Source organism: Portunus trituberculatus, chromosome 17, assembly GCF_017591435.1.
Source record: "Portunus trituberculatus isolate SZX2019 chromosome 17, ASM1759143v1, whole genome shotgun sequence".
NCBI lineage: Eukaryota > Metazoa > Arthropoda > Malacostraca > Decapoda > Portunidae > Portunus > Portunus trituberculatus.
Window position 1 is genome coordinate 32,405,337 of NC_059271.1, and position 25,525 is coordinate 32,430,861.

The 25,525-nt window shown below is 42.9% G+C and overlaps 1 protein-coding gene across 1 annotated transcript in view; it reads right to left on the reverse strand.

Annotated features, from left to right (window-relative positions):
* Positions 1–25,525, reverse strand: part of LOC123505069 (serine/threonine-protein phosphatase 6 regulatory ankyrin repeat subunit C-like) — a 106,676-nt gene that overhangs the window by 17,683 nt on the left and 63,468 nt on the right. Inside the window, exons 3-11 of the mRNA XM_045256100.1 lie at positions 23,076–23,174; positions 12,640–12,756; positions 5,446–5,649; positions 2,170–2,275; positions 1,611–1,781; positions 1,329–1,453; positions 1,130–1,223; positions 744–955; positions 255–377 (exon numbers count right to left, since the gene is read on the reverse strand). Coding sequence (XP_045112035.1) covers positions 255–377; positions 744–955; positions 1,130–1,223; positions 1,329–1,453; positions 1,611–1,781; positions 2,170–2,275; positions 5,446–5,649; positions 12,640–12,756; positions 23,076–23,174 — 1,251 coding nt within the window. The remainder of the gene's footprint in view (positions 1–254; positions 378–743; positions 956–1,129; positions 1,224–1,328; positions 1,454–1,610; positions 1,782–2,169; positions 2,276–5,445; positions 5,650–12,639; positions 12,757–23,075; positions 23,175–25,525) is intronic.

Consider the following 25,525-nt stretch of genomic DNA (forward strand, 5'->3'; position numbering starts at 1 on the left):
CTGACCAGCAATTTTCTCACCTCCATAGACCTTTTCTAATGCAAATAAAATAGTCAAATTACACCCAAAAAATCAGAGTAAAAAGGGGTCTCAGTATTGAAGGGATTAACTTGAGGTAACCATTGTTCATATAAAAAAAGACATATAACCAATTGAAATCTATGGAACACTTTGCCTTTCATTATCTGCCAGCATCAGGAGCCTTAAGTGCGACATGATACGATTTTGTCAACTAAGATTCATGTTCTCCTTACCTTGGCGTTGACGAGCTTCTCTACAGCCTCACTCCCGCTCTTCCTAGTGACGTGATCCAGCAGCATCTTGGCGGCCTCCACACGACAAGACAGACAGGCCAGGTGCAGCGGAGACTCTCCCGTCTGTTCACACCACGGAAAAATAGACACATGGAATAAATGAAGAGATAATTTACGTAGAACATGAAAACCAAGGCAAGACAACAAGCACCAACTCAAAACAAGGAGAGTTAATCCCTTGAATAGCATGATTAATTTCCGTATTCATTCTGCTTATTATTTGGAGATTTTATACAGCTTCAGATACTTATGTGGAGGATTAAAATAGTGAAGACTGTCGCCATTAATCTTCTGACCTCCACAGATCCTTCTTAATGTCAAGAAAATGGTCTAATCGTACACAAATCTCAAGGTAGAAATGCGTCCAAGTATTGAAGTGGTTAATGGTTCACGCAAAGACATCTCCATTACCTTGCCCTCTCCTCATACCTTGGACTGCAGCAGCGGCTTGGCGTTGTCGTCCTCCAGGAGCAGCTTGAGGGTCTTGAGGTTGCCGTGGTGGGCCGCCAGGTGAAGCGGTGTCTGGCCGTCGTCCTTGGGCAGGTTAGCGTCAGCACCGGACTTGAGTAGCATCTCGGCACACTTTTCGCCATCTTTGACCCTCGCGGCCAGGTGAAGCGCCGACTCCCGTGCCGATCCACCTACGCGGGGTCAAGCGCCATGAGAAACATATCACACACACACACACACACACACACACACACACACACACACACACACACACACACACACACACACACACACACACACACACACACACACACTTTTCACGTAGTATTTTTGCATGACGGTTATGTAAGGTAAGACTGACGTACCTTGCATGGTGAGGTTCGCGCCGTGCCCTAGCAAGGCTTCCACCATGGCCGGCTTGCCAGACTTCACCGCGATATGCAGGGCCGAGAACCCGTCCTGTGTGACAACAGTGCCTTCTTTATCATGCAAAACAATATATTGATAGATAATTCACTTGTGAGTTATAGACACAAAATGAACAGCAGAGCTACAGTGCCTCACATTGGTGGTGACGTCCACGTGTTCGCCCTTATGGAGGATGGCGTTCACCACCCCGACGTGGCCTCGCTGGGACGCTGTGTGGATGCACCGCGCACCACTCTTGTTTGGCATGTGGAGCGGCACACCTAGAGTGGAAGATGCATCATGGTACAGGACGAAACCACACTTATTAATTTATGCAGAGTGCTCGAGGCGAGAGGATGGATACACTGATCTCACCACACTGCCTCTAAACAATCAAATGGTTCTATAACGTCAGTGGTGACATTTTTCCTGCCTTACCTTTCCTGAGGAAGGCCATGACAGTGTCGGGGTGGCCGTGCAAGGAGGCGATGTGGACCAGCGTTGACCCGTCCTTGGTGCGATCCATCACCGACGCCTTGAACTTCTCAGCGAGGAGGTCCACCACGGGCGTGAATCCATTTTCAGCAGCCACGTGCAGGGGCGTGCGATCTAGTAAGGGCAGGAACAGGCGGAAAGGGTGAAGGGGGCGGGGTCGCGTTAGTGGGAGGGGGCGGGGCACTGTTAGTGGGCGAGGAAGGGCAGGTAAGGAAACACAACTTTCACTACTGCAGGAAGAGTGTCGCCAAGTGATTATATTGATAACATGACAGTGGTAAGGTGAAGCAGGCTCTCCTTTATGATGTCCTTCACCAGTCAAGCCACTGAAGGTGAACGCAGAAAACAATATAAGTATAGACCATGTAATATAACCTGGATTCGTCCTAACACAACACTATCCGAGTATGCAACACAGGAGCTCCCCTCGTCATCACATAAATTTCACCCTTTCATGAGGAAAAAACTACAAGCTTGAAAAAAACAACAAAAATGAACCCACCAAACTTGTCGGTGATGTTGGGGTTGGCGTGCACAGAGTAGAAATATTTGACAGTAGCCTCATCACCTTCCTCGGCAGCGATATGAAGCGGCGTCTGCCCTGCGGCCTAGAGAAGGGAGGAAAGGAAGGCTGGTGAGCTGCGGTAACGGTGGGGCCGGAGCAGCGAGGGCCAGGATATATGGCAGCGTGGTATAAGGCCGGAAATATTGCGGATACGACCTCTGATATTGAGATCCATAGAAACACAAGGGAACCAAAACATATATACCGAAATGCAATGTGACGGAATCAGAATAAATCTGCATAAAACCTACATTCATATTTTTCCTCTCGGGGTGATCAAGGCAAACATGATCTAGATAACAGGAGGGGCAGAAAACAGGGCACGAGAGGGGAAAGTGAGGGAGTGATATGGGGCAAAGGCACGAAGGAAGGGCGTGAGGGGAGGGAATAAGAGCGCTACGTTCGTGAATTAGAGGTATGAGGGGAGGGAGGAGCACGAGGAAGGGTGGCGGGCGGGCGGCAGTGGGGTGCCTTATCGGGAAGATACGATTTCTTTCATCTATTTCTCCCCATCCATTAGACTTCAGACATCTGACCTGAAGGAAAGAAAGGGGAATACCTCACCCGTCCAAGGAAGACCAGTTGCCATGATAGATCAGCCTGGCCGGGAACTTCTTAACGATAATACAGCGAAATCAAACAAGATCAAAGGGAACAATAACTTGGAAGGAACCCAGACAGGAAAATCAGTATTAATGAAAACAAAACACCGTAATGGGAAGACTGCTCGTGTGCTGCTTTCCATTTCTGTCACTTCCCTTCCCTTCCCTAAGCGCCGGTCTGCTGCTCCCTTCCTCTGGGCGTGCGGCGTAAGGGAAGATATACGTAAAAGAGCCAGTGGAAGGCAAAGAGAGGGGAAGAGAGGGGAGACCAGCGCATGGGAACAACTGAGAACTCGTACACAAATCGTTCACAGTTTATCTCGCACTACTCCAGCGTAATATTACCATAAACATCATGTACCCGGAGGAGCAGATAGCACACGCGACGGCGCACTTATCCCCCCACACCCAACCCCCATCCCCGCGCCAGCTCTCCCCCTCCAAACCCCACCTCCTTGTAGCCTCTAGGGAGGAGAGAGCAGAGGAGACGAGAGGAGAGGCGGCTCACCACGGTAAACATGCACATCAGACCGCCTAAAAAATGAGGCTTGATACAACGATGGTGTTTTTGAATCTCAAGCTTCATGTTGTGTGGTCGATACCAAGTGTATTACGTTCGTACGCGTGCACATACACACACACACACACACACACACACACACACACACACACACAAGCAGAGTGGAATCAGTTTAATAGCTACTACAGTCTCTAAATTAAACCATACACAGTTGGTGTCACGGTGAGACGTTTGGAAAGCTGGAGGAATCATCTTGGTTCTGGTGTTGACTTACTGTTACTCTTTTATCGTATCTCTGCTTTGTGCCATGGGGATTGGGGATATCAAACTACAAATGAATTATTGGTTCATTCATTCCATTCCATTTGTGGTTCCTCCTGTGACTATTTCTAGATTAGCACAGTTGTATCATACTCCGTCAAAGTTACTTATCAGAAAATGTCCAGATGGCCTACGAATTTGATCTTGCCAGAGTTAAGAAACGAGAGGCGACACACACCGACTCCATGATAGGGTTTCGAAAATAAAGCACTGATATGAACGTTCCTTCGTGGCCTAGCATCACATACAGGAACAAAGCACCCACGGATGTCCTTTAAGTATCCCAATCAGAATCACGGCGCGTTAGTCACAGCAAGAGTGTCACGCAGAATTTCCAAATAACACGACGAGTTCCGCTGAGTCTCGGACTTAATATTACTTTCCACCTGCCCTACCGCTGACACTCCTCTTTGGCAGACAGTATATGGGCTAACTAACCACTTATAACTGATTCTATTAACCCCTTCAGTGGTGGAATGCACTTTACCTTGAGTTTTGGGTGTAATGAGACAATTTGATTTACATTAGGAAGGGTCTATGGAGGTAAGAAGAGTCTTCACTGTTTTAATCCCACATAAGTTTCTACAGCTGTATAAAACTCACCAAATAGTAGCCAGAATGAATATGAAAATGTGTCATGGTACTGAAGGGATTAATGGGTAAAAGATGAGAGGTCTGCTGATGGCTGAGAGCGGTGGGAAAATGCGATGACACATAACCACACTACATGAAAGGTGGACAGCCGAGAACTCTTCCCTAACCACATGAGACCTGAGGCATTGACTTTCAAACTAAAATGCAATTAATCAGCAAAACCGAATATACGTCTCATGGCAAAACAATTCTATTAAAAAAAAAAAAAAATCCACTTCGCTAACCATTTTCTCCTTTAACCTCTTCAGTACCATGACGCGTTTCCATATTCACTCTGCTTACTATTTAGTGATTTCATACAGCTTCAGAAACTTATGTGGGAGGATTGAAATAATGAAGACTGTGGCCATTAATCTTCTGGCCTCCATATATCTTTCCTAATGTCAATAAAATGGTCTAATTGTACACAGATCTCCCAGTCCCAGTATTGAAAGGGTAAACCTGCCTTATAGTAATACAGATCAGATGTCATTCCAGTAGCAAATTTAAGGATATGGATTACAGCCACAGGGGAGGTTGAGGAGAGGTGGTATGCATAGTAGCCAAGCACCTTTTTGGCAGGGACAGGGGGCGGAGGGGATGAGGAAGGTTTGGACCACCATGTACTGCAACACCTTCGTTTTCTCACGCACACGCCATTGGGTGAAGTGGAAAACAGTGACGGGAGGAGGGGGAGAAAGTCTCATAAATAACTCCAATTTTTGCTCTCGGAAGGACATGCACGTGGAGAGAGAGAGAGGGAAAGTGCAGGGCGGGAGGGGAGGGAGGGGGCTCGCTTGGTGCTATGGCGCTGTATAATTACTTTCGTCTGAAGCATTGTTGCGAAAAATGTGATTTCTACTACCCTTTTTTTTATTACTTTACTCTTATTGCCACTGTACATACAAAACCCATATATAATAATGATGATAATAATAGTAATAATAATAATATCAATAATAGTAATAATAATAATAATAATAATAATAATAATAATAATAATAATAATAATAATAATAATAATAATAATAATAATAATAATAATTCGTTACTACAACAACTACTACTTCTTCCACTACTTTTATTGTGACTTCATTAGCAGCGTCCTTCTCCTTGCCTCATCTATCAAAGACTCACATTTTGGGTGTCCGTGCTGGCCCCGGCGTCCACAAGAATTTTGACCATGTCCGTGTCCTTTTTCCTGCAGGCGACGTGGAGCACGGTGTCCCTGGTGTGCCCCCTCACAGCCTTCACCTGCTCCGCCCCGTGATGGAAGACCAATTCCCGCACCAGCCCCTGGTGACTCGCGTCCACAGCCAGGAACAGCGGGATGTCGCCACGCTGCACCGGAGAGCGAAGAGATTCAGACACAGTCACTTATAGCAATTGGTACACATTCATTCCAACACAAACGGAAAGAAACACTTTTTTTCCATTGGTGTTTCCCTACGATCAATTTGACGTGTAGTGTGTGAATGTAAAGAGAAAAAGAATCTTAAATCTAAATTATATAAAAAAAAAAACAAACAAACTACCGAACAGTAAAACACTGACCATTCAAGCAATAGAAAATTCACACACACACACACACACACACACACACACACACACACACACACACACACACACACAAACCCTCACCCATTATGCATGATTTAAAGTGTGGGGGGAAAACTACCATGCTGGAATAACAAAAGGACCTCCTGTACTCTATTTTAAAAGGGAAAAAGGGGTGGATAGAGTGGCGGGGACGTGGCACTGTGGTTCTCTGGTATTTGGCGGCGCCCTGACAGCCCGACAAGGTGAGTGATGCATGAGGGCAGGTATTCCCAGGTGAGTGCTACACCCTGGCCTCTGATTACTGCCAGCGCCAAGTGGGGTGAGGCGGAGGCGGCGAGGCGGAGGGAAGGGCAGGAGTAGGAGGGAGGAGAGGGACAAAGGAGACTCATGGGGAAGGAAGTGAGAAATCTGAGGAAAAATGGGAGGAAAGAAGAGAGACTAGTGGAGAAGAGAGAGAGAGGCAGAAAGATCCGGGTCATTGCGAAAGACAGGTGAAAGCGATAAGGGAGAAGAAGGAGGAAGAGGAGGAAGGTGTGAAAGGGGAAGACAGTGTCAAACTACTGAAGCAAAAGTAATGAAACGACCTCGCTTCAGGCCTACAGAAGGGAGAGGAGCAGGAACTGAAAAAAAAAAAATGGCAGGCACACACACACACACACACACACACACACACACACACACACGAGAGAGAGAGAGAGAGAGAGAGAGAGAGAGAGAGAGAGAGAGAGAGAGAGAGAGAGAGAGAGAGAGAGAGAGAGAGAGAGAGAGAGAGAGAGAGAGAGAGAGAGAGAGAGAGAGAGACTATATCTCAAACAAACACAACCATCACCACTGCATATTTCCCACACCAGTTAGGAAAACTAATACAAATCCAGGAGCGGATGATCAATACACTTCAGCTCCATGGAAAGACACTCTGGAACTCTAAACCTTTTGCTCACCAAGGCCACACTCAACACAGGACAAACCGATGTAGGTCATATCTCCCTTACACGGCACATGACCTAACTATATCTGGGTCAGGAGCACCGTGCACTGATCAAGGGGCGCCCCGGTGACTGATGCAACACATCAGGTGGGTGGCTCCTGTAATGAGACACTTGGTGGGCAGACTCATTCATCAGAGCGCCAGGTATGTCAGTGCTTGGCGTGTCTCGGGCTCTTGGCTGACTCTTTTGGCTCCCTAGAGGTCTTGGTGGCCTCGACCTGCGCTGCTAAGGTATGCGAATTTGAGATGTGCGAAATGTCAATAAAGGGTGCTTTTCTTTGGTCTTCCCGTCAGGTATTTGGATGAGGATAACTATATATAGCCTTAGTATGCAGTCTTTTTATCTATCTTATATTTCCAAGTACACTCCTGTGATTTCAAGACAATAGCGGAAGATTGAGTAAAAGGTATGCAGAATTTGAGATGTGCAAAATGTCTACACTGTGCCCTTCTTTTGGTCTTCCCGTCAGGTATTTGGATGGGGATAGCTAAATATAGTCTTTGTATAGAGTCTTTTTTTCTGTTTTATTTTTCCAAGTATACTTCTCTGGTTTCAAGGCAACAGAAGAAGATTGAGTAAAAGATATGCAGGATTTGAGACGTATCCTTTTATTGGTCTTTTCGTGTCTTTTTTTTTTGTGCAAGAGGGAAAGGCGGCCAAGGGCAACAAAAGATTAACCTTTTCAATACTGAGACACATTTTTACCTTGAGATTTGTGTACGATTAAACCATTTTATTTACATTGGGAAGGGTCTATGGAGGTCAGAAGATTAATGGCCACAGTCTTCACTATTTCAATCCCCATATGAGTCTCTTCTGAAGCTGCATAAAATAACGATATAGTAAGCAGCATCAATATGAAAACGCGTCATGATAATGAAGGGGTTAAACATTAAATGGAGTTAGTTGGATGGGGATATCTAAATATAACCTTTGTATGGAGTCTCTTTTCATCTTAGTTTTCCAAGTATACACTCCAGTGATTTCGAGACAACGGAAAAAGAACAACAGAGAGACAACGGAGTAGGAAAGATTACCTACAACTACTGATAACGATGCACTATGATGAAAAACAAAGACACCAACTATACACTCACTCGAATAACTTAAAACTCAAACATAAACACTCTCAAAACCAATTTCACCGTCGTTTCATAGTTACTGAAATAAGAAATGGCAACTCCTCATTTTTCTTTAGTCTTCTGTACGTGTATGCGACAACTGTGATGAAAAAAATAAGACATTAACCATACACTCAGTCGAATAACTTAAAACTCAAATATAAACACTCGCAAAGTCAATTTCACCGTCGTTTCATAGTTACCGAAATCAGAAATGCTAACCTCTTATTCTTCTTTATTATTCTTCTGTACGTGTTTCTCGTCTACGGGTATGGATTTACTGCTAGAATTCCTCTTCCTTCCAACCTTTCCTCACCTTTATCTGAACTCTCCCTCTCCTCCCTCTGCACTTTGTTCCTCAACTTCATCTCCCTCCATTCCTTTCATATCTCCACCTTTCTCGTTCCCTCGTAACCTCCTTCCTACACTGTGCTATCTTTCAAGCTTTGCAATACTCCTTTTCCTCTTTCCTTCCCTCTTCCCTTCACCGTATCCAAACCGGTATTCTGAAACGCTCTGCTTTCCACTGCTTTCCAAAGGCTCCAGTTGAAGATACTCGCGTTTTTTAACAGCATTTTTGTAGCTCTTGTGATAAATTGGCAAGATTTCTAGATTATTAATAGGAAAAACTATCTCGAAAACTCTGCTAGTTGTCTCTGTGACCTTGCAAAATTGTCGTAGTAAGAGAAGAAAGCGTTTCTGAGTACAGACGTCAGATTCTTCGATCTAGTCGTTTTCCAGACCCGTTGGCGTGCCGTCGAGTACCTGGAGGCGCCGCTGCTACGTGCCCACTCAAGAGCCTGGAGGGGGGGGAGGTGGGTAATTTACCTTCATCATATGTAGGTCAGAAAGTGGTCAGGGTCACGAGGACTTCAAGTGTGGTAGCGTGAGGGTGAATGTTGCCCTAATTACATCAGACACTTCAGTTCACAGTGAGAGTGGTGTGTGTGTGTGTGTGTGTGTGTGTGTGTGTGTGTGTGTGTGTGTGTGTTTCACTGTTTGATCTGCTGCAGTCTCTGACGAGACAGCCAGACGTTACCCTACGGAACGAGCTCAGAGCTCATTATTTCCGATCTTCGGATAGGCCTGAGACCAGGCACACACCACACACCGGGACAACAAGGTCACAACTCCTCGATTTACATCCCGTACCTACTCACTGCTAGGTGAACAGGGGCTACACGTGAAAGGAGACACACCTAAATATCTTCACCCTGCCGGGGAATCGAACCCCGGTCCTCTGGCTTGTGAAGCCAGCGCTCTAACCACTGAGCTACCGGGTGTGTGTGTGTGTGTGTGTGTGTCAAGAGAGAGAGAGAGAGAGAGAGAGAGAGAGAGAGAGAGAGAGAGAGAGTCTTCCCAGAGAGAGAGAGAGAGAGAGAGAGAGAGAGAGAGAGACTCCAGAGAGAGAGAGAGAGAGAGAGAGAGAGAGAGAGAGAGTGTAATTCACCTCGGTCGGCTGCTGGTCACCCAGCCAGTCTTCCCCATTACGAAGCGTGTGTGTGTGTGTGTGTGTGTGTGTGTGTGTGTGTTGGAACCTGTAGTCACGTAACTGCTATACGCAATGTCTGAATTGTGTTCGTGTTTGTCTGTTTGTCGGTCTCCTTATCTACACGTTAAGTCCGAAACTCCTGGAGCTCCTCGCCACTCATCAACGGTACCTTCAGACCATTAAAACTATTGGTGTGACTGGTCTAAACGCCGCTTTTAACCCCTTGAGTACCAGGACGCGTTTCCATATTCATTCTGCGTACTATTTGGCGATTTCATACAGCTTCAGAACATATGTGGTGATTAAAATAGTGAAGACTGTGGTCATTAATCTTCTGAACTCCATAGACCCTTCCTAATGTCAATAAAATGGTCTAAACGTACACAAATCCCAAGATAAAAATGTGTCCCAGTATTGACGGGGATAACTATATCATCTAAATGTCTATTAATGTTTTCCTTCTCTGCTCTTTCTTCCATCGCAGTAGCTTAGTTGTGTAAAGTCAACGTGCTTTCATTGGGGGTAGGCAGAATGTGACTGGTCTGAACGACGCTTTTAACTGTATCAACTAAACTACGCTTTCCTTATCTGCTCCATTCTCCGTCGCAGTGGCTTGGTGGTGTAATAGTCAACGTGTTTTCATTGGGATAAGCAGCGGCTTTGAATGCTCAGGAGGCAGACCATTCTAGCTTGTTTATTTCTATTAAAAGCAAATGTCCAAGATTATTAAGATTATTAACTATTAACAAGCCTTTGTGCATGTATAAGTCGTGGGTCACACACACACACACACACACACACACACACACACACACACACACACGCCCGGTAGCTCAGTGGTTAGAGCGCTGGCTTCACAAGCCAGAGGACCGGGGTTCGATTCCCCGGCCGGGTGGAGATATTTGGGTGTGTCTCCTTTCACGTGTAGCCCCTGTTCACCTAGCAGTGAGTAGGTACGGGATGTAAATCGAGGAGTTGTGACCTTGTTGTCCCGGTGTGTGGTGTGTGCCTGGTCTCAGGCCTATCCGAAGATCGGAAATAATGAGCTCTGAGCTCGTTCCGTAGGGTAACGTCTGGCTGTCTCGTCAGAGACTGCAGCAGATCAAACAGTGAAACACACACACACACACACTGCACCTCATCATATTGCACAAATGAACCAACAAGTGCTCATTCTTAAGTGAAAGAGGAATATTTCATCCACATCCAAGGCTAAAACACACACACACACACACACATACACACACTCATTATACACGCTATTAGTTATGTGAGTGTTCTTTCTTTTTTACAAGGACATCTCTCTCTCTCTCTCTCTCTCTCTGTGTGTGTGTGTGTGTGTGTGTGTGTGTGTGTGTGTGTGTGTGTGTGTGTGTGTGTGTGTGTGTGTGTGTGTGTGTGTGTGTGTTAAGTAAAATCACAACATAACACTATATTAGAGTAAACATATTCCCATACACTCCTCTACGTACACACACACACACACACACACACACACACACACACACACACACACACACTTATGACTACAAGTAATTAGCATTCTCTACCTTACTCCCTACCTGCAATGTCCATCCTTCTACCTTCATCCTAATAACTCATCTTGACCTATACTCACCTGGCTTGACTTCACCTGTATGCGTGCTTTGGCTGGCCACGCATCACCTTGGCAGAATAACAGTGCATGGTATTGGGAAAGAAGCAGGAATGGAAAAGGATAAGAAGGGAGGACACACGAGCAAATAGCAAGGACGCGAAAGTTGTTAAGTAGGAGTGTAGAGTGTGTTTGCTAAGATAACGTCGTAATCTAATGAGAAGGGAGCGAGGGATGTCCAGTAGAGAGAGAGAGAGAGAGAGAGAGAGAGAGAGAGAGAGAGAGAGAGAGAGAGAGAGAGAGAGAGAGAGAGAGAGAGAGAGAGAGAGAGAGAGAGAGAGAGAGAGAGAGAGAGAGAGAGAGAGAGAGAGGCGTGGAGGAAGTACAGAAGGTTACAATTACAAGATCTAACGATGGCTTAAGGGAACCAGACAGTGGAAGAGGGAAGGGAGAAGAGAAGAAAGGGACAGAGTAAAGGAGAAAGGGGAAGAGAATGATGGGAAGCGTTGAAAGGTTTACATAGAGAGGACGTGTTGATGATGATGGTGGTGGTGGTGGTGGTGGTGGTGGTGGTGGTGGTGGTGATGGTGGTCATGGTGGTGGCGGTGCGTGTTGGGATGAGTGAGGTGTGTGGAAGCATGTCGGGTGAAGGGCGAGGGGTTTGGTTGGCCTGGCGTGCTGGAGTGTGGTGTGTGGGAACGGCAGAGTTGAATGGCATGACCGAGGGTGTGGCAGAGGTGATGATGGAGGTAGTGGTAGTGTTGGTGGTGGTAGTGCTGGTGATAGTGGTATTGGTGGTGGTGGTGGCGAAGGACTGCATGCAAAAGATTACAAAGAGCAACAGAACTTCATTTCCTCCTCAAAACTAACTAAATATTGCGAAAGAAAGCACTGTCATTACACTAGAGGACTCCTTCACACACAGCCGTTCCTCTTATGTATGTTGGCAGGACATGAAGTGGTGGTAACGACATGTAACATCGAAAAACTAACATTAAATTTATATGGAATAAGAAAAAATAATACTTTCTCCACCGTGGGAGGAAGATTGAAAGGTTCGGTGGGTTAATGGAGTGTGCAGCAGTGTAGGTGAAGGAAATATAGATGCGTAGAGGTTGTACTTGTTCGTTTTTGATAAAGCAAACCTCGTCTTTTTAATCAGATGTGAGGACGAAGAAGAAAATGAAAAGAAAGATGGTGGGGGATGGGTAATGATGATAATGATGATGATGGTAATAATGAAGATGATGATGAAAAGGAAGAATGGGAGGAAGAAAAAGAGAGGAGGAATAGGATGAAGAGGAGAAAGAAAGCAGAGGAGAAGATGAAGGAGGAAGAGAAGGAAAAAAGTGAAGAAGAACCGATACGAAAAATAGAATGGATCGGGAAGAAGAGAAGAAAGAGGCGAGAGGAGGAGTAGGAGAACGCAAAGGAGAAAAGAAGGAAAAGAGTGAACAAGAAACAAAACAAACACTAAAGTGGGTTACAAGAAGACAGCAGGAAAAGGGTGAACTAGAAACACTACAAAAAATAGAATGGACTACAAGAAGACAGCTTTGAACACGAGTGACTCACATTGTCCTTGGTGAGTCTGAGGTCCTGCTTGGCGTGCATGAGGACCGTCTTGATGAGCGCCACCGCCGCCCCTGTGCTGCGGTTGGCCACCAAGTGCGCCGCCGTCTGTTCCCTTGGCTGCAACACAGGTGTGGGATCAAGCAGGTGCGACGAGGGAGCTTTAAGAAGACAAAGTGCTTACGACTCAGAGTGGACATACATTCTTTGTTTTATCTCCAAAGTACTTTCATGACAAGAATTTCAGTATGTGGAGGCATCAAAATTATTCAAGTGGTGGACCTTCTCATAAATCCACAAATCTGTAATCAGTATGTCCCTCTTCTATTATTATTCTTTCATTGGATATCTTAGAGTTGATTCACAAGAGGCTGTTTGTGCATGCATAGATCGTCCAGGTCTTTGCTGGCTCCTGAAGGGCAACAAGCTGCCTATAGTGAGTCGCCGCGGTCAGTTATCGGACCCTTGGTGTGGACTGGTGTGAATCCCTTGACTGGCGGTAACATATGATTAAGCAAGAAAATATAGTAAATTAAGTTGGAGTTAGATTATTTTTAGGGATTCTTGCATGTCACTATTACATTATTTTATGGCGAAATAAACATTTAAGTGGGTTTATCTAGATTTAGGAAGAGGGCTCAGGGACTTTTATAACGCGTTTAAAAGCTTCAAAACAAACCACTCATGTTTAAAGGCTTAACATCAACAGAACACCTGAGGTCATTACAATCAGGTGAGAATCTTTAGAATGACATGCAGAGCGACCTTGACATTAGGCACAACCTGTCTGGCGCTGTAATGACCTCAGACATCTGTCCAGAGTCGTGAAGCTGAAAACACAAGTATTTGATTAGAGCACACTGAATGAAGCGAGTTAATTTACTGTCACACGCACAAACACACAAACACTCACACACACTCATACACACAGGGCATGCAGGGCAATGTGTGCTGAAGAAACCTAAGTAGATATTACTAAGCGCGCACACACGCGCACACACGCACACACACACTCACACATACACACACACTGGCACACCTAGGTTATAATGTAGGTGTTACATCCCATTAGAAACAACAACATTGCTGCACACTCTGAAAAGTTTACACATCAAATCTACACAGCAAAATGAAGGAAAAAATGTAAATCACAATAGGCACTCATGTAAGTCAGGTGAAAAAAGAACACCTGCTCACGTCCAGCAAAAAAAAAAAAAAAAAAAAAAAAAAGGAAAAAAAGAAAAAAAGAAAAATGATAACAGCGGCATTGGCAAAGGTGTTGTCTCCTTCACACCTGGCTAAAAAAGGCTTTCGTTGCCAAAATTTCGGCGCTGCTTCTCCAAAACATTCTGGAAAAAATGGGCCCACTAATCCGCAAAACAGTCTCGCCGGGTGGTACGTACAGGACAAAAAAACTATGATGCCAAAACGTCTACGTGGCGAAAGAAAACTTCGGAGAAAATGAAAATTCAAAAATCATGTACACAATTGTTAGTAATGTAGGAAGGGCAAAGAGTGTTCCTCGAATGCCGGGCTGGTGCCCTTGTGTCGGCACGGGAGGAGGGGAAGGAGAGGGGAAGGAGAGGGTCGGACAAGCATAGCTACTTGTATATCAGGAACACTCACACCTCCTTATATATATATATATATATATATATATATATATATATATATATATATATATATATATATATATATATATATATATATATATATATATATATATATACATACATACATATATATATATATATATATATATATATATATATATATATATATATATATATATATATATATATATATATATATATATATATAATGTTAATTTACAACATTTCAATCCTGGTAGCAACAGCCACACCACAGCACACAAGGAAAAGAGAGAAAGGGTGATCAAGCAATATACATCGTTGAGAGTAGTGTTTGAGGCGCGCTTATCATCACCGCTGACGTTGGAGGAGCGTTGCACAAGAGTTCCGCGACCCATGAAGCGGTGGGCGGTGTTGGCTCGCTCGCAAACCATGTGAATAGTGGTCTGTAGGTGGGGCTGCAAAGAAGGCGACAGAGATCGTCTTCAGACACAGAAATAGGAGAGAAGGCGGGAATATTCTAAAAAGGCATGTGACGGAGTTCTGTGGGTCACTGAGGGAGGGGAAAGCATAAGTTAAATGACAGACAACAGAAGGTCAGATCGCGGTTCAGAGGAGGGCAGGTCCACCTTACCAACCAACAGTAACAAACTCATGTCACACTGCAAAGTAAAAATTGTAAGTATGAAAAGCAAACAGGTGAAGACAAATAACAAAACAAAACACAGAACAAAGGAGATTAATGAAAAAAAAATAAATAAACGAAATGGCAAGTAGAAACAGAAAATTACAGAAGCTAGGGGTAATTAACTCAAAGTAAGGAACATAAGTTTGTTGCTAGGAAACTTTACTGCAAGGAATGTACCAGAGGGGCAGACGGGCAGCACGGCGCCCAGGTGCAAGGGTGGCTCTGCAGTCCCAACGCTGACAGACAAAAGGTTCAAGGAAGTTGTTTGACACTAAGGGAACATTATTCAACGAGGGGCTTTCAAAGAAAATTATATCTAACACTTAGCAGACAAAGTAAAATAAAAGTTAATGTATCACAAGGATAGGTGGTTACACAATGGAAGATAGTCCGACTGGCAGACATAAGTAATCAGACACACGGTCCTACTCTAGCTACTGCGAGATAGAACTTCAAGGCAAACACACAATACTACTGTGAGAGCACCAAACTACATACAAGTGTCTACGATAATCACGTTTATACTGTCAGCCCACGAAGGTCACGGTGCCGCTGTTACACAATAAGGAATGGGAAGGTGAAACTAAAGTTTAACTTAATTAACTGGAAAGGTACTGGGAAAAACTGTGCGTTAGTTTATCTGTTATTTCCTTGAAAACTTGTGCAAATAGATGAAGTTCATTGACAACATGTAATATCCTGACTTCTATTTGTATAGCCTGTTTCTCTTCATTGTATCGGAAGTTGGAGACTCAGCGGCACCCGCCTGCTTGTGGGTTGGCAATGCAATAACTACTCTTTAGTAAACAAGACATTAACTTAGATTTTTAGTAAATTTGTGTCTGAATATTGCTTAGGTGATCTCATAAATTATTGGATTCAGTCTGGAAAGTAATTATTTCCCTGCCAGTCAGGTGAGCGTGAACAAAGATGAAGAAAGTTGCTGGAGACAATGCATTTCAGTTTCCATTAATTCACACAATTATTTCGGACATCAGCCTCACACACTACAGTGCAAGGCTATAACGAAACATCCAGTGACTGCAGGGAACACGACACACTGATTATTATGTACAAGACTTACCGGAATTCATGTAAACTTAGCGAAACATTCTGAACGATTTAGCTAACCAAGTCCATGTCAGTGCCTTTATGTGATTTGTGTGTGTGTGTGTGTGTGTGTGTGTGTGTGTGTGTGTGTGTGTGTGTGTGTGTGTGTGTGTGTGTGTGTGTGTGTGTGTGTGTGTGTGTGTGTGTGTGTGTGTGTGTGTGTGTGTGTGTGTGTTTTAGTTGAAGAGATTCCCCGCTGATACAGAATAGTAACAGCAACTTGGTTAAGGTGAGAGCAAATTAATATCTCACATGTAAGGTTAACTACTCAAATTAATTGCCTACGTTGAGTAAGAATGAGACACATAGTCCTGCAGAAAAGACAGATCATTAGCACAACCTGCAGTCTAGGACACGTTCTGAACACACAATACAGACAGAATGGACACATAGTACCTTATAAAACATTAATAAATATCTCTCATAAAACAGCGCAAGAGATACATTAATATGAATATGTATATGTATATACAGTACATGCAGAATAAAAGGAGAAAAACAACATGCAAGGCTGACAAGAATGTAGAGTTCAAATTTTATCAGATATGAAAATTTATTTGTATACTGAATGAGAGTCATATGCTGTGACACTCCATTGCTAACCTGCTGCTGGGGAAAAAAGAAAAGAAAAACTCCTAGCAAAATGTAAGAATTATTTACAAATTGAGATAGGATGCATGAATATATTGGCAGTAAAGCAACACTATCACACACGGCCACCTGCTGCTCCACACAAGAAGGATAAAAAGTGACATGTGAAAAAAAATGTTATATATCACGGGATTCAAAACAATTCATCACTAGATAGCCTTTTTTTTTTTTTTTTGCACATCTGGAAAGGTTTCTTACCACTTTCAGACACACACACACACACACACACACACACACACACACACACACACACACACACACGTATATCCATTATATTGACAAAGTTCCGAGATCATCTAGTTTTTTTATTACTTGTGAAATGTACTTCTTCTCCGAAAGTAAAAAGGAAAAAACAAAGAAAGGAAGACAGAAAAAATAAAACATAAGAAGAAAAGTAACAAAAAGAACAAACTTAGACTGCAAACAAAAGGAATGGTAAACAAATTATTGAAAGTGTTTATTATCATTAAAACAGGAGGAGTCCGCTTCAAGGCACCACACCCCTGACTCTCTCTCTTTTTATCCTTCTCTTTTATATATGTAATGAATGAAAACGTGCTTCATTAATACCGCGCGTGACGGAGAGTACCCGGCGAGAAATTACCGACTAGTTACCGATAGGGGGAGGTGACGCCACGTTCACCTTGATAGCTACCTGCCACTCGCACCTTCATTAACCTTACTCCACTGCGCTACAGGGAAGGACAACGCTACTTGAATTTCCTGCTGATAAACATGCAAGCCGTGTATGATGTGACGTGACAAATATTAACCCGTGTCTTCAGTTCTTTGGGATCCTTCGTGATGTGTCCATGTATCTTTTTTTTCTTTTTTCGATTTTTTTTTGTTCCGTGGTCATGACAAGTCCGAACAATGGCAACGTGTGTGTGTGTGTGTGTGTGTGTGTGTGTGTGTGTGTGTGTGTGTGTGTGTGTGTGTGTGTGTGTGTGTGTGTGTGTGTGTGTGTGTGTGTGTGTGTGTGTGTGTTGCCAGTTCTGGTCTGCATGTACTTTTAACCCCTTGAGTGTTATGACGCGTTTCCATGCTCATTCATCTTAGTATTTGGTGATTTTATACAGCTTCAGAAACTCATGTGGTGGATTGAAATAGCAAAGACTGACCATTAATCTTCTGACCTTCATAAATCCTTCCAAATGGAAATGAAATTGTCTAATCATACTCAAAACTAATGGTAAAAATGCATCCCAGCACTGAAGGGGTTAAGGCTATGTTGAAGTTCACCAGACGAAAAGTGAAACAAAAGTTGGCCGTTGCATTACAGGATTGTCCACAACTTGGGGCGCGTGAAGGCGGATCAATACGGATTTGCATCTCTGAATACTGAACAGCGATCAAGCCGGATGTGTGTTTTTTTGGAGGCATAAGGCAACTCTGATAAGGCGAGCATGACTATTACTATTCACTCTTCACTATTTACCTTTTAGCTTAGCATTCATGTGGAGGAAAATTGAAATAGAAAAAAGGGCAGCCATTTTACACGCTCCTGAACAGCAAGCAAGCAGCAGCAACAACAATTCTGCTAACGAGAACACTCCCGCGGGGCGTAAACTTGTCCCCGTGAATATTGACGATTATTGTGAAGTTACCGAACAGTTTGCAGGATTCAGGGAAAGTTGTGGCGGGGAAAGTTACCGTGTCAAGGGCTGTGGGTGGTGAGGTGGCCCCTGAAGGATATAGGGAGGGGAAAGTTGTTAAAATGAAGCGATAGGTCATAACAGCAGCGTTCATAAAATACCAGAGAGAGAGAGAGAGAGAGAGAGAGAGAGAGAGAGAGAGAGAGAGAGAGTTAATTTTCATCACTAGACGAGGAAGGCAGCGGCAAGAAGTGAACCGAGTGTCGCATAAACAAGAGTTACAGAGGCGGCCCTGGAATGACACAACACCTGCAGAGTGCAAGGAATGCCTAACAGTAACAAAGCTCGTCAACAATCATATATCAACGTGACTCATGACAAGCATTTATGGCCGATGGAAGTGAACGGTAATGGTTGCTCCGATCGTCTGCAGCAGCGCGGGTCCCTCTCCTTAATACACGCTAACGGTATTCACAACACTGCTACGTCTCATCCTCCTTTCATAGTTAGGGCAAGTCATGAAGTTTAAGACAGTAGAACTTTAACACTTGTGTACGCTATGAATGAAGAGGGAGCAAGTATTATTCCCCGAGGCACTGACGATAAGACAATTCCGTCATTCCCTTGCTGTGCTGGTCTTCCGTCAGTCAGGTAATGCAAGGAACAGAAATGCATTAGAAAAATGCTGGAATGGCAGTCATGTTGCTGCTCTGTTGAGAAAAGCAGGAAAATTGTGTACCATTAAGGAAGCCAATGAGGGTTTAAGGATGATGAGTGGAAATTTGTGTGATAAAACGGAATTTATGATCGACACGAAACTCGCAGTTCTGTTCAAAGTGCAGAGAGACTGATCTATGTAAAGTGACCAATACTTTATGCTGAGGATACGAACTGTAATGGCGCCGCAACACAGGGCGCGTGACTTACACACGCTGCGGCTCATGAAACTCCGCACCTGAAGCTGTTACAGGCCAACAGACCCTTGTCTGCCCGATTAAGTACAGCTGTACCATGACAAAAGAGACTAAAGACGCTGTAGATAACGGGAAACAAATGATATATCGTTAGGAAGTCTGTCCTTCCAAAAAACACCTAATTTAGCGTCAAAACGACAAATTAACAGCAATCAGACATCGTTTTCGTCAATAGCAGACCGCATAATGTCATAATGGCTTACTGCTGGCGTACAAACATCGGAACACTATCACGAGGGTAAACACGAGAAGCGGGCTATCAGCAACTGTAAGATCTCTTGTGTTCCGTTGCCAGGAGAGTGTTACTATTACGTGCTATAGACACCGCGTTGAGGAACTGAGGGATCAAGGTGAAGAATGGCTGTAGTTAAGTAAAAGAGAAAAGAAAATCAGAAACAGAGAAGGAAAAAAGTACTGAAAAAAATATATGGAAATTAAGACGATGAGTAATTATTGGGAAATGGAAGAGAGATATAAGAGAACAATATGGGGATGGACATTAGCGGGAAGGAAGTAAGGATGTAAAAATACACAAAAGGATATGAACTAATAGTACTATACCTAACAAAACAGAACAAAATGGAAAACGAAACTTGATAAAAAAAGAAATGTGATAGTAAAATTGTAACTAGAAATCAAGATCACTAAATAACGTAAAAGATTCTATATAAAAACAATGGCACAAAGTTTTTAGGAGAGGTGTGTCAACTTGTATAACTTTAGACCTTGAGCTTTGTATCGAGCAGTGACTGGCGAAGGTGTTGGGCGAAGGAGCAAGAATTGTTTGGCCACTTTTATTAACAACTTGTGGACCTGACTTTATTTTCCTGCCCAGCATCCAAGGAAGTTATAGGAAAAGAAAAAAAAAAAACGAAAGAGGAAAAGTATACATCAAATAACATCAAATCAAAATGTGTATGCGAAATAAATAATAAAAACTGTAAGAACAAAGAACATTTTATATACAAGTTCTTCATCATAGAAATGCAACAGGAATGTAGAAAGTTAGCTGCTATTATTATTATTATTATTATTATTATTATTATTATTATTACTATTATCATTATCATTACCATTACTGTTATTATTGTTATCTTTACAGCTATTAATTACATGCTATTATATTCATCATTATCACCACTATATTAAAAAACAACACCCTAGTCATCGTTAATAAGAACCCGATGATTAAGAGCAATCTTATGAACTATAACAACAATAACAAGAACAAGAAAAGAACTCAAATAACAAAAACACCAAAAACTCCACCACCACCACCACTACCAACACACACACACACACACACACACACACACACACACACACACACACACACACACACACACACACACACACACATGCACATCTTACGAGCCAGTCCAGAGTCCGGCCCGAGTGACCTCCTGACCCTGGCGTGACTGGTGTGGCTGTGTAACAAAACAGGTCACCTCTTGTAGTGGCTTTTTGTCATGATTGGAGGACGGGAGACTTCGGGGAGCTCTCTAAGGCTTTTGTGTAGCAAGGATTAAGATACATAGACGCACAGTACATAAAGATTTCCTATATTAATGATAGCAAGTGATAGTAGTTAGTAGTATTGGTGGTGATAGTAGTGGTGACGGTGGTGGTTGTAGTAGTAGTAATAATAATAGTAGTAGTAGTTATAGTAGTAGTAACAACAACAATAATAATAATAATAGTAATAATAACAATAATAATAGTAATAGTAATAACAACAATCAAAACAACAATAACAATAACAATAATAATAACCGTAATTGAATATCATGTGTTATTATGGTTCATTTACTTATTTTTCTTCTTTTTTTCTTCGCTGCTTCTTTCCTTCTTCTGGCATCATATTCCACCTGTGCTGGGCTTAATACAGGCTAATTAGAGAGGACCTCACCTTTGCTGCTACCTGCCTATCTTCCCGTGTGTGTGTGTGTGTGTGTGTGTGTGTGTGTGTGTGTGTGTGTGTGTGTGTGTGTGTAGGTTGGCAGGTAGGTAGGTAATAGGTAAAGGCAGGTATGTGTGTGTCTGGCATTTACATTATTACACCGTCAACATAATTATCCCATTCCTCAAACAATACTTTTGTCCATTAACTAATCATCTTCATTAACCTTCTTAAGCTGCGTGGCCTCTTTTCTTTAATCCTCTAACCTTCCTCCTCCACCTCCTTCCTCTTCCTTCTTTACTACACCCTCTCGCCTCTCTCTACCCTCATTCCCTCACCTCCTACACCTCCTTCACTATACTATATCCCTTCTTTACATCCCCATAAGGAAAGGGGTTATGACAAATGCCCGTGTACTGAAAAGCTCTGTTCTCTCACCACAGAAATGATAACCAGGATTCTCAACTGTTTTTCCTCTTATTAATGTAGAAATCTCGATAATCTGACACTAAAATTAGCAAAACAAACATCTGTAGAAAGATAACTTCAACTAGACGCCTTTGAACGAAGTGAAAGTGCGATGTAAAAGTAGGTCGGCATTCATAAACGATTTGCTCTCTCACCACGACTATTTTCCAAGGGCGCAGAGATGATTAGTGGGTTTTTTCAAGTGTTTCTCCTGTTAGTAATTTAGAAATTTTGTCAATCTGCCGCCTAAAAACCTCGTGTAAATTTAGATGATATAAGTTAATAAAGTAGAAATGTTGTCACTCTGCCTCTAGAACCGCAAAAACACCTTATAGAACTCGTGTAAATTTAAATAATGTAAGTTAATAATGTAGCAATCTTGTCCATCTGCCTCTAGAACCGTAGAAACACCTTGAAAAACTCGTGTAAATCTAAATAATTTAAATTAATATTGTAGAAATGTTGTCAATCTGCCTCTATAACCGTAAACACACCTAAAAATCATGTAAATTTCAACAAACGCTCTTCAAATATTGAAAGGAAAGCATAAAAGTGTTTGATAATACAAGCCTATAAGTATTTCAGAGTAAGATGGACCACAGCAGCCTTCCTTTTCCTTCCCTGGACACACTGTATATAGCCTGCCCTCCTTCCCTCCCGCCTCCTGCCGTGCTCCGTGCTGGGAAATATCTGAGCAAACTCGTCGCAGCCACGCTTCTTCTCCCCGGGAATATTTTCGTCACGCCACGCAGCCTTTACCTGTCCTGACCTACTGGCCTTGTGTGTTTGTGTGTGTGTGTGTGTGTGTGTGTGTGTGTGTGTGTGTGTGTGTGTGTGTGTGTGTGTGTGTGTGTGTGTGTGTGTGTGTGTGTGTGTTTGTGTGTGTGTGTGTGAGGGTGGTACTTATAATAATAATGATAGAGGTAGTAGTTGTAATTATGATATTAGTAGTTGTAGTAATAGTAGTAGTAGTAGTAGTAGTAGTAGTAGTAGTAGTAGTAGTAGTAGTAGTAGTAGTAGTAGTAGCAATAGTAGTAGTGATGATATTAATATTGTTACTGCTACTGCTACTCCTACTACTACTGCTATTATTGCTACTACTACTCCTACTACTACTTCTACTCCTATTCCTGCTACTACTACTCCTACTCCTACTACTACCACCACCACTACATCACTTACCATAATAATTCTAGTATTTATGAAGACAGCATGAGGTGTTGTACTAAGGAGTGACGAGCTGCATCTGAAAACCCAAACACACACACACACACACACACACACACACACACACACACACACACACACACATCTGAAAAACCAAAAACACCCAAAACGTCAAAAACACAAAGAAACACAAGATAACCAACGCATCTTATTTTTAGGTGGGTTAGCCTGAAAGAAACCAGTGTGACCTGTTAACTGCAGCGTCAAGAGCCATCACCGCGCAGCATGACCTACCCCTCCTGCGGCGTTGATGTCAGCCTTCCTCTGCACCAGGTGACGGATGGTCTCCTCCCGGCTGTACATCGCGGCCAGGTGCACTGCGGCGTAACCTTCCTGCAGGGGATAAGGATGCGCGTGAGATGATAAGATATAAAAGTGTAGTTTATAATTTTAACCCTTCAATACTGGGACACTTTTTTTTTTATCTTGGGATCTGTGTACGATTAGACTTTTTTTATTGACATTAGGAAGGGTCTATGGAGGTCAGAAGGTTAATAGCCACTGTCTTTACCATTTCAATCCCCCACATGAGTTTCTAAAGCTCCATAAAATCACTAGATGTTAAGCAAAATGAATATGGAAATCCGTTATGGTACTGAAGGGCTTAACGCTATACATACATACATATTCTTGATTTTTCATTTATTTCCTATGTGTTAAATAATGATCGATCTTGGGACGTGCGTTATTAGGGTTGAGTGTAATATATGAAGTCGTTTACATAGTTTAATGTCTTCAGTATTGGGACGTATATTTTACCTCAAGTTTGGGTATGATTACATTATTTTATTTATATTAGAAAGAGTCTATGGAGGTCAGAAGATTAATGGTCAGTGCCTTCACTATGCTAATCTGTACACATGTTTCTGAGGCTGTTTAAAATCGCCAAATAGTAAGTAGAATAAATATGAAAACACGTACTGAAGGGGTTACGAACAGTATACTCTATAACTACAGCATCATATTTCATTACTGAAGTTTTAAGTGCCACCTGAGTTAGAACATGCATCATTGGGGCGTGTAGAAAAATTTGATGCTGTAGTTATTTTGATACACATATTCATAGTATTCTGTTCGTGAACCTTAACCTCTTCAGTAACGCGTTTCGACATTCATTTTGCTTACTATTTTGGTGAATTTATACAGCTTCAGAATCTTACATAGGGGGATTGAAATAATGAAGACTGTGGCCATTAATCTTCTGATCTCCTCCTTTCTAATGTCAATAAAATGGGCTAATCGTACACAAATCTCAAGGCAAAAAGTGTGTCCCAGTATTGAAGGGTTAATGTCAAGATTACCTTACTATTTTCTTCTTTTATTTATATGTAATTTTTATAGGAATGATTCCGGCCAAGGACAACAAAACTGGCAAAAAATGTGAAAAAAAAAAAAACACAAAAGACGCCGCTCCCAAACGTGACAGATAGACCAAAAAATAATATGGAGACAAGTGTTTTTGTTGTGCTGTTTTTGGTTCAACGCTGCAGTAAAACATCCGTATTTAGAAACGCCTTGTTCTCTCCACACGACAATTTTCCAAGACCACATAGACGACTATCCGAGTTTTCAGGACAGTTCTTCTATTAGCTAAAATTTCCCTTAATACTTTTCAGTCTCCCCTTGTATCTAAAATTTCTTGAGGTTAACAAAGTTTCGTATAGAAAGTTTAGGTTTTACTGATTGACAACACAATGAGAAATGGAGTAATTCAAGTCTAGAACCAGCAATTTCATTCTTGGCACGTAAAAAATCATATTACGCAAATCAGTACGTAAATATCGCTGTGTTATAAGCATTAGGACTTGAAGGGTTAAGCATGGCGTCACTCATGTCAGAAACAATAAAAGATGACCTACTATTGCTGCTACCATGACCACTACCATGTTCAGAACCTTTACCACCACCACCACTACCACCACAAGCACCACCTAGAACAGCACAATTACCATATTCATCGCATACCACAGTAACGACCCACCACTCCAGGAAGGTAAGGCGCGGCAGGTGTTCCCTTCCCCAGGCCACGCCCTCCGCCATCACACCGCGCCAGGAAATGAGTTTGGAGAAGTGATCCTAAAAATATTCTCGCTCTCACCGAAACTAGATACGGATCCGAAAGCGAAATGAGGACATACACACACACACACACACACACACACACACACACACACACACACACACACACACACACACACACACACACACACACACACACACACACACACACACACACACACACACACACACACACACACACTCTCTCTCTCTCTCTTTCAAACACATAAGACTTACGTCAGTAAACATACATAAGAACGAACACGCGCGACCAAACACACGCACGGACACACACACACGCACACACACACTCACACACACACACACACACACACACACACACACACACACACACACACACACACACACACACACACACACACATACACGCACACACACACACACAAACCAAATAAACTCAGGCGAAAGTAAAACTGGAATGCATCATGAGAGAGAGAGAGAGAGAGAGAGAGAGAGAGAGAGAGAGAGAGAGAGAGAGAGAGAGAGAGAGAGAGAGAGAGAGAACGTTTGCTTCCTTCAGCCTTGGCGTGACCCCGGCCAGTGGCAGTCGGCAGGTCAAAGACTACTGCCACCAATCACAGGTCACGCCAGGCCGTACGTCAGGA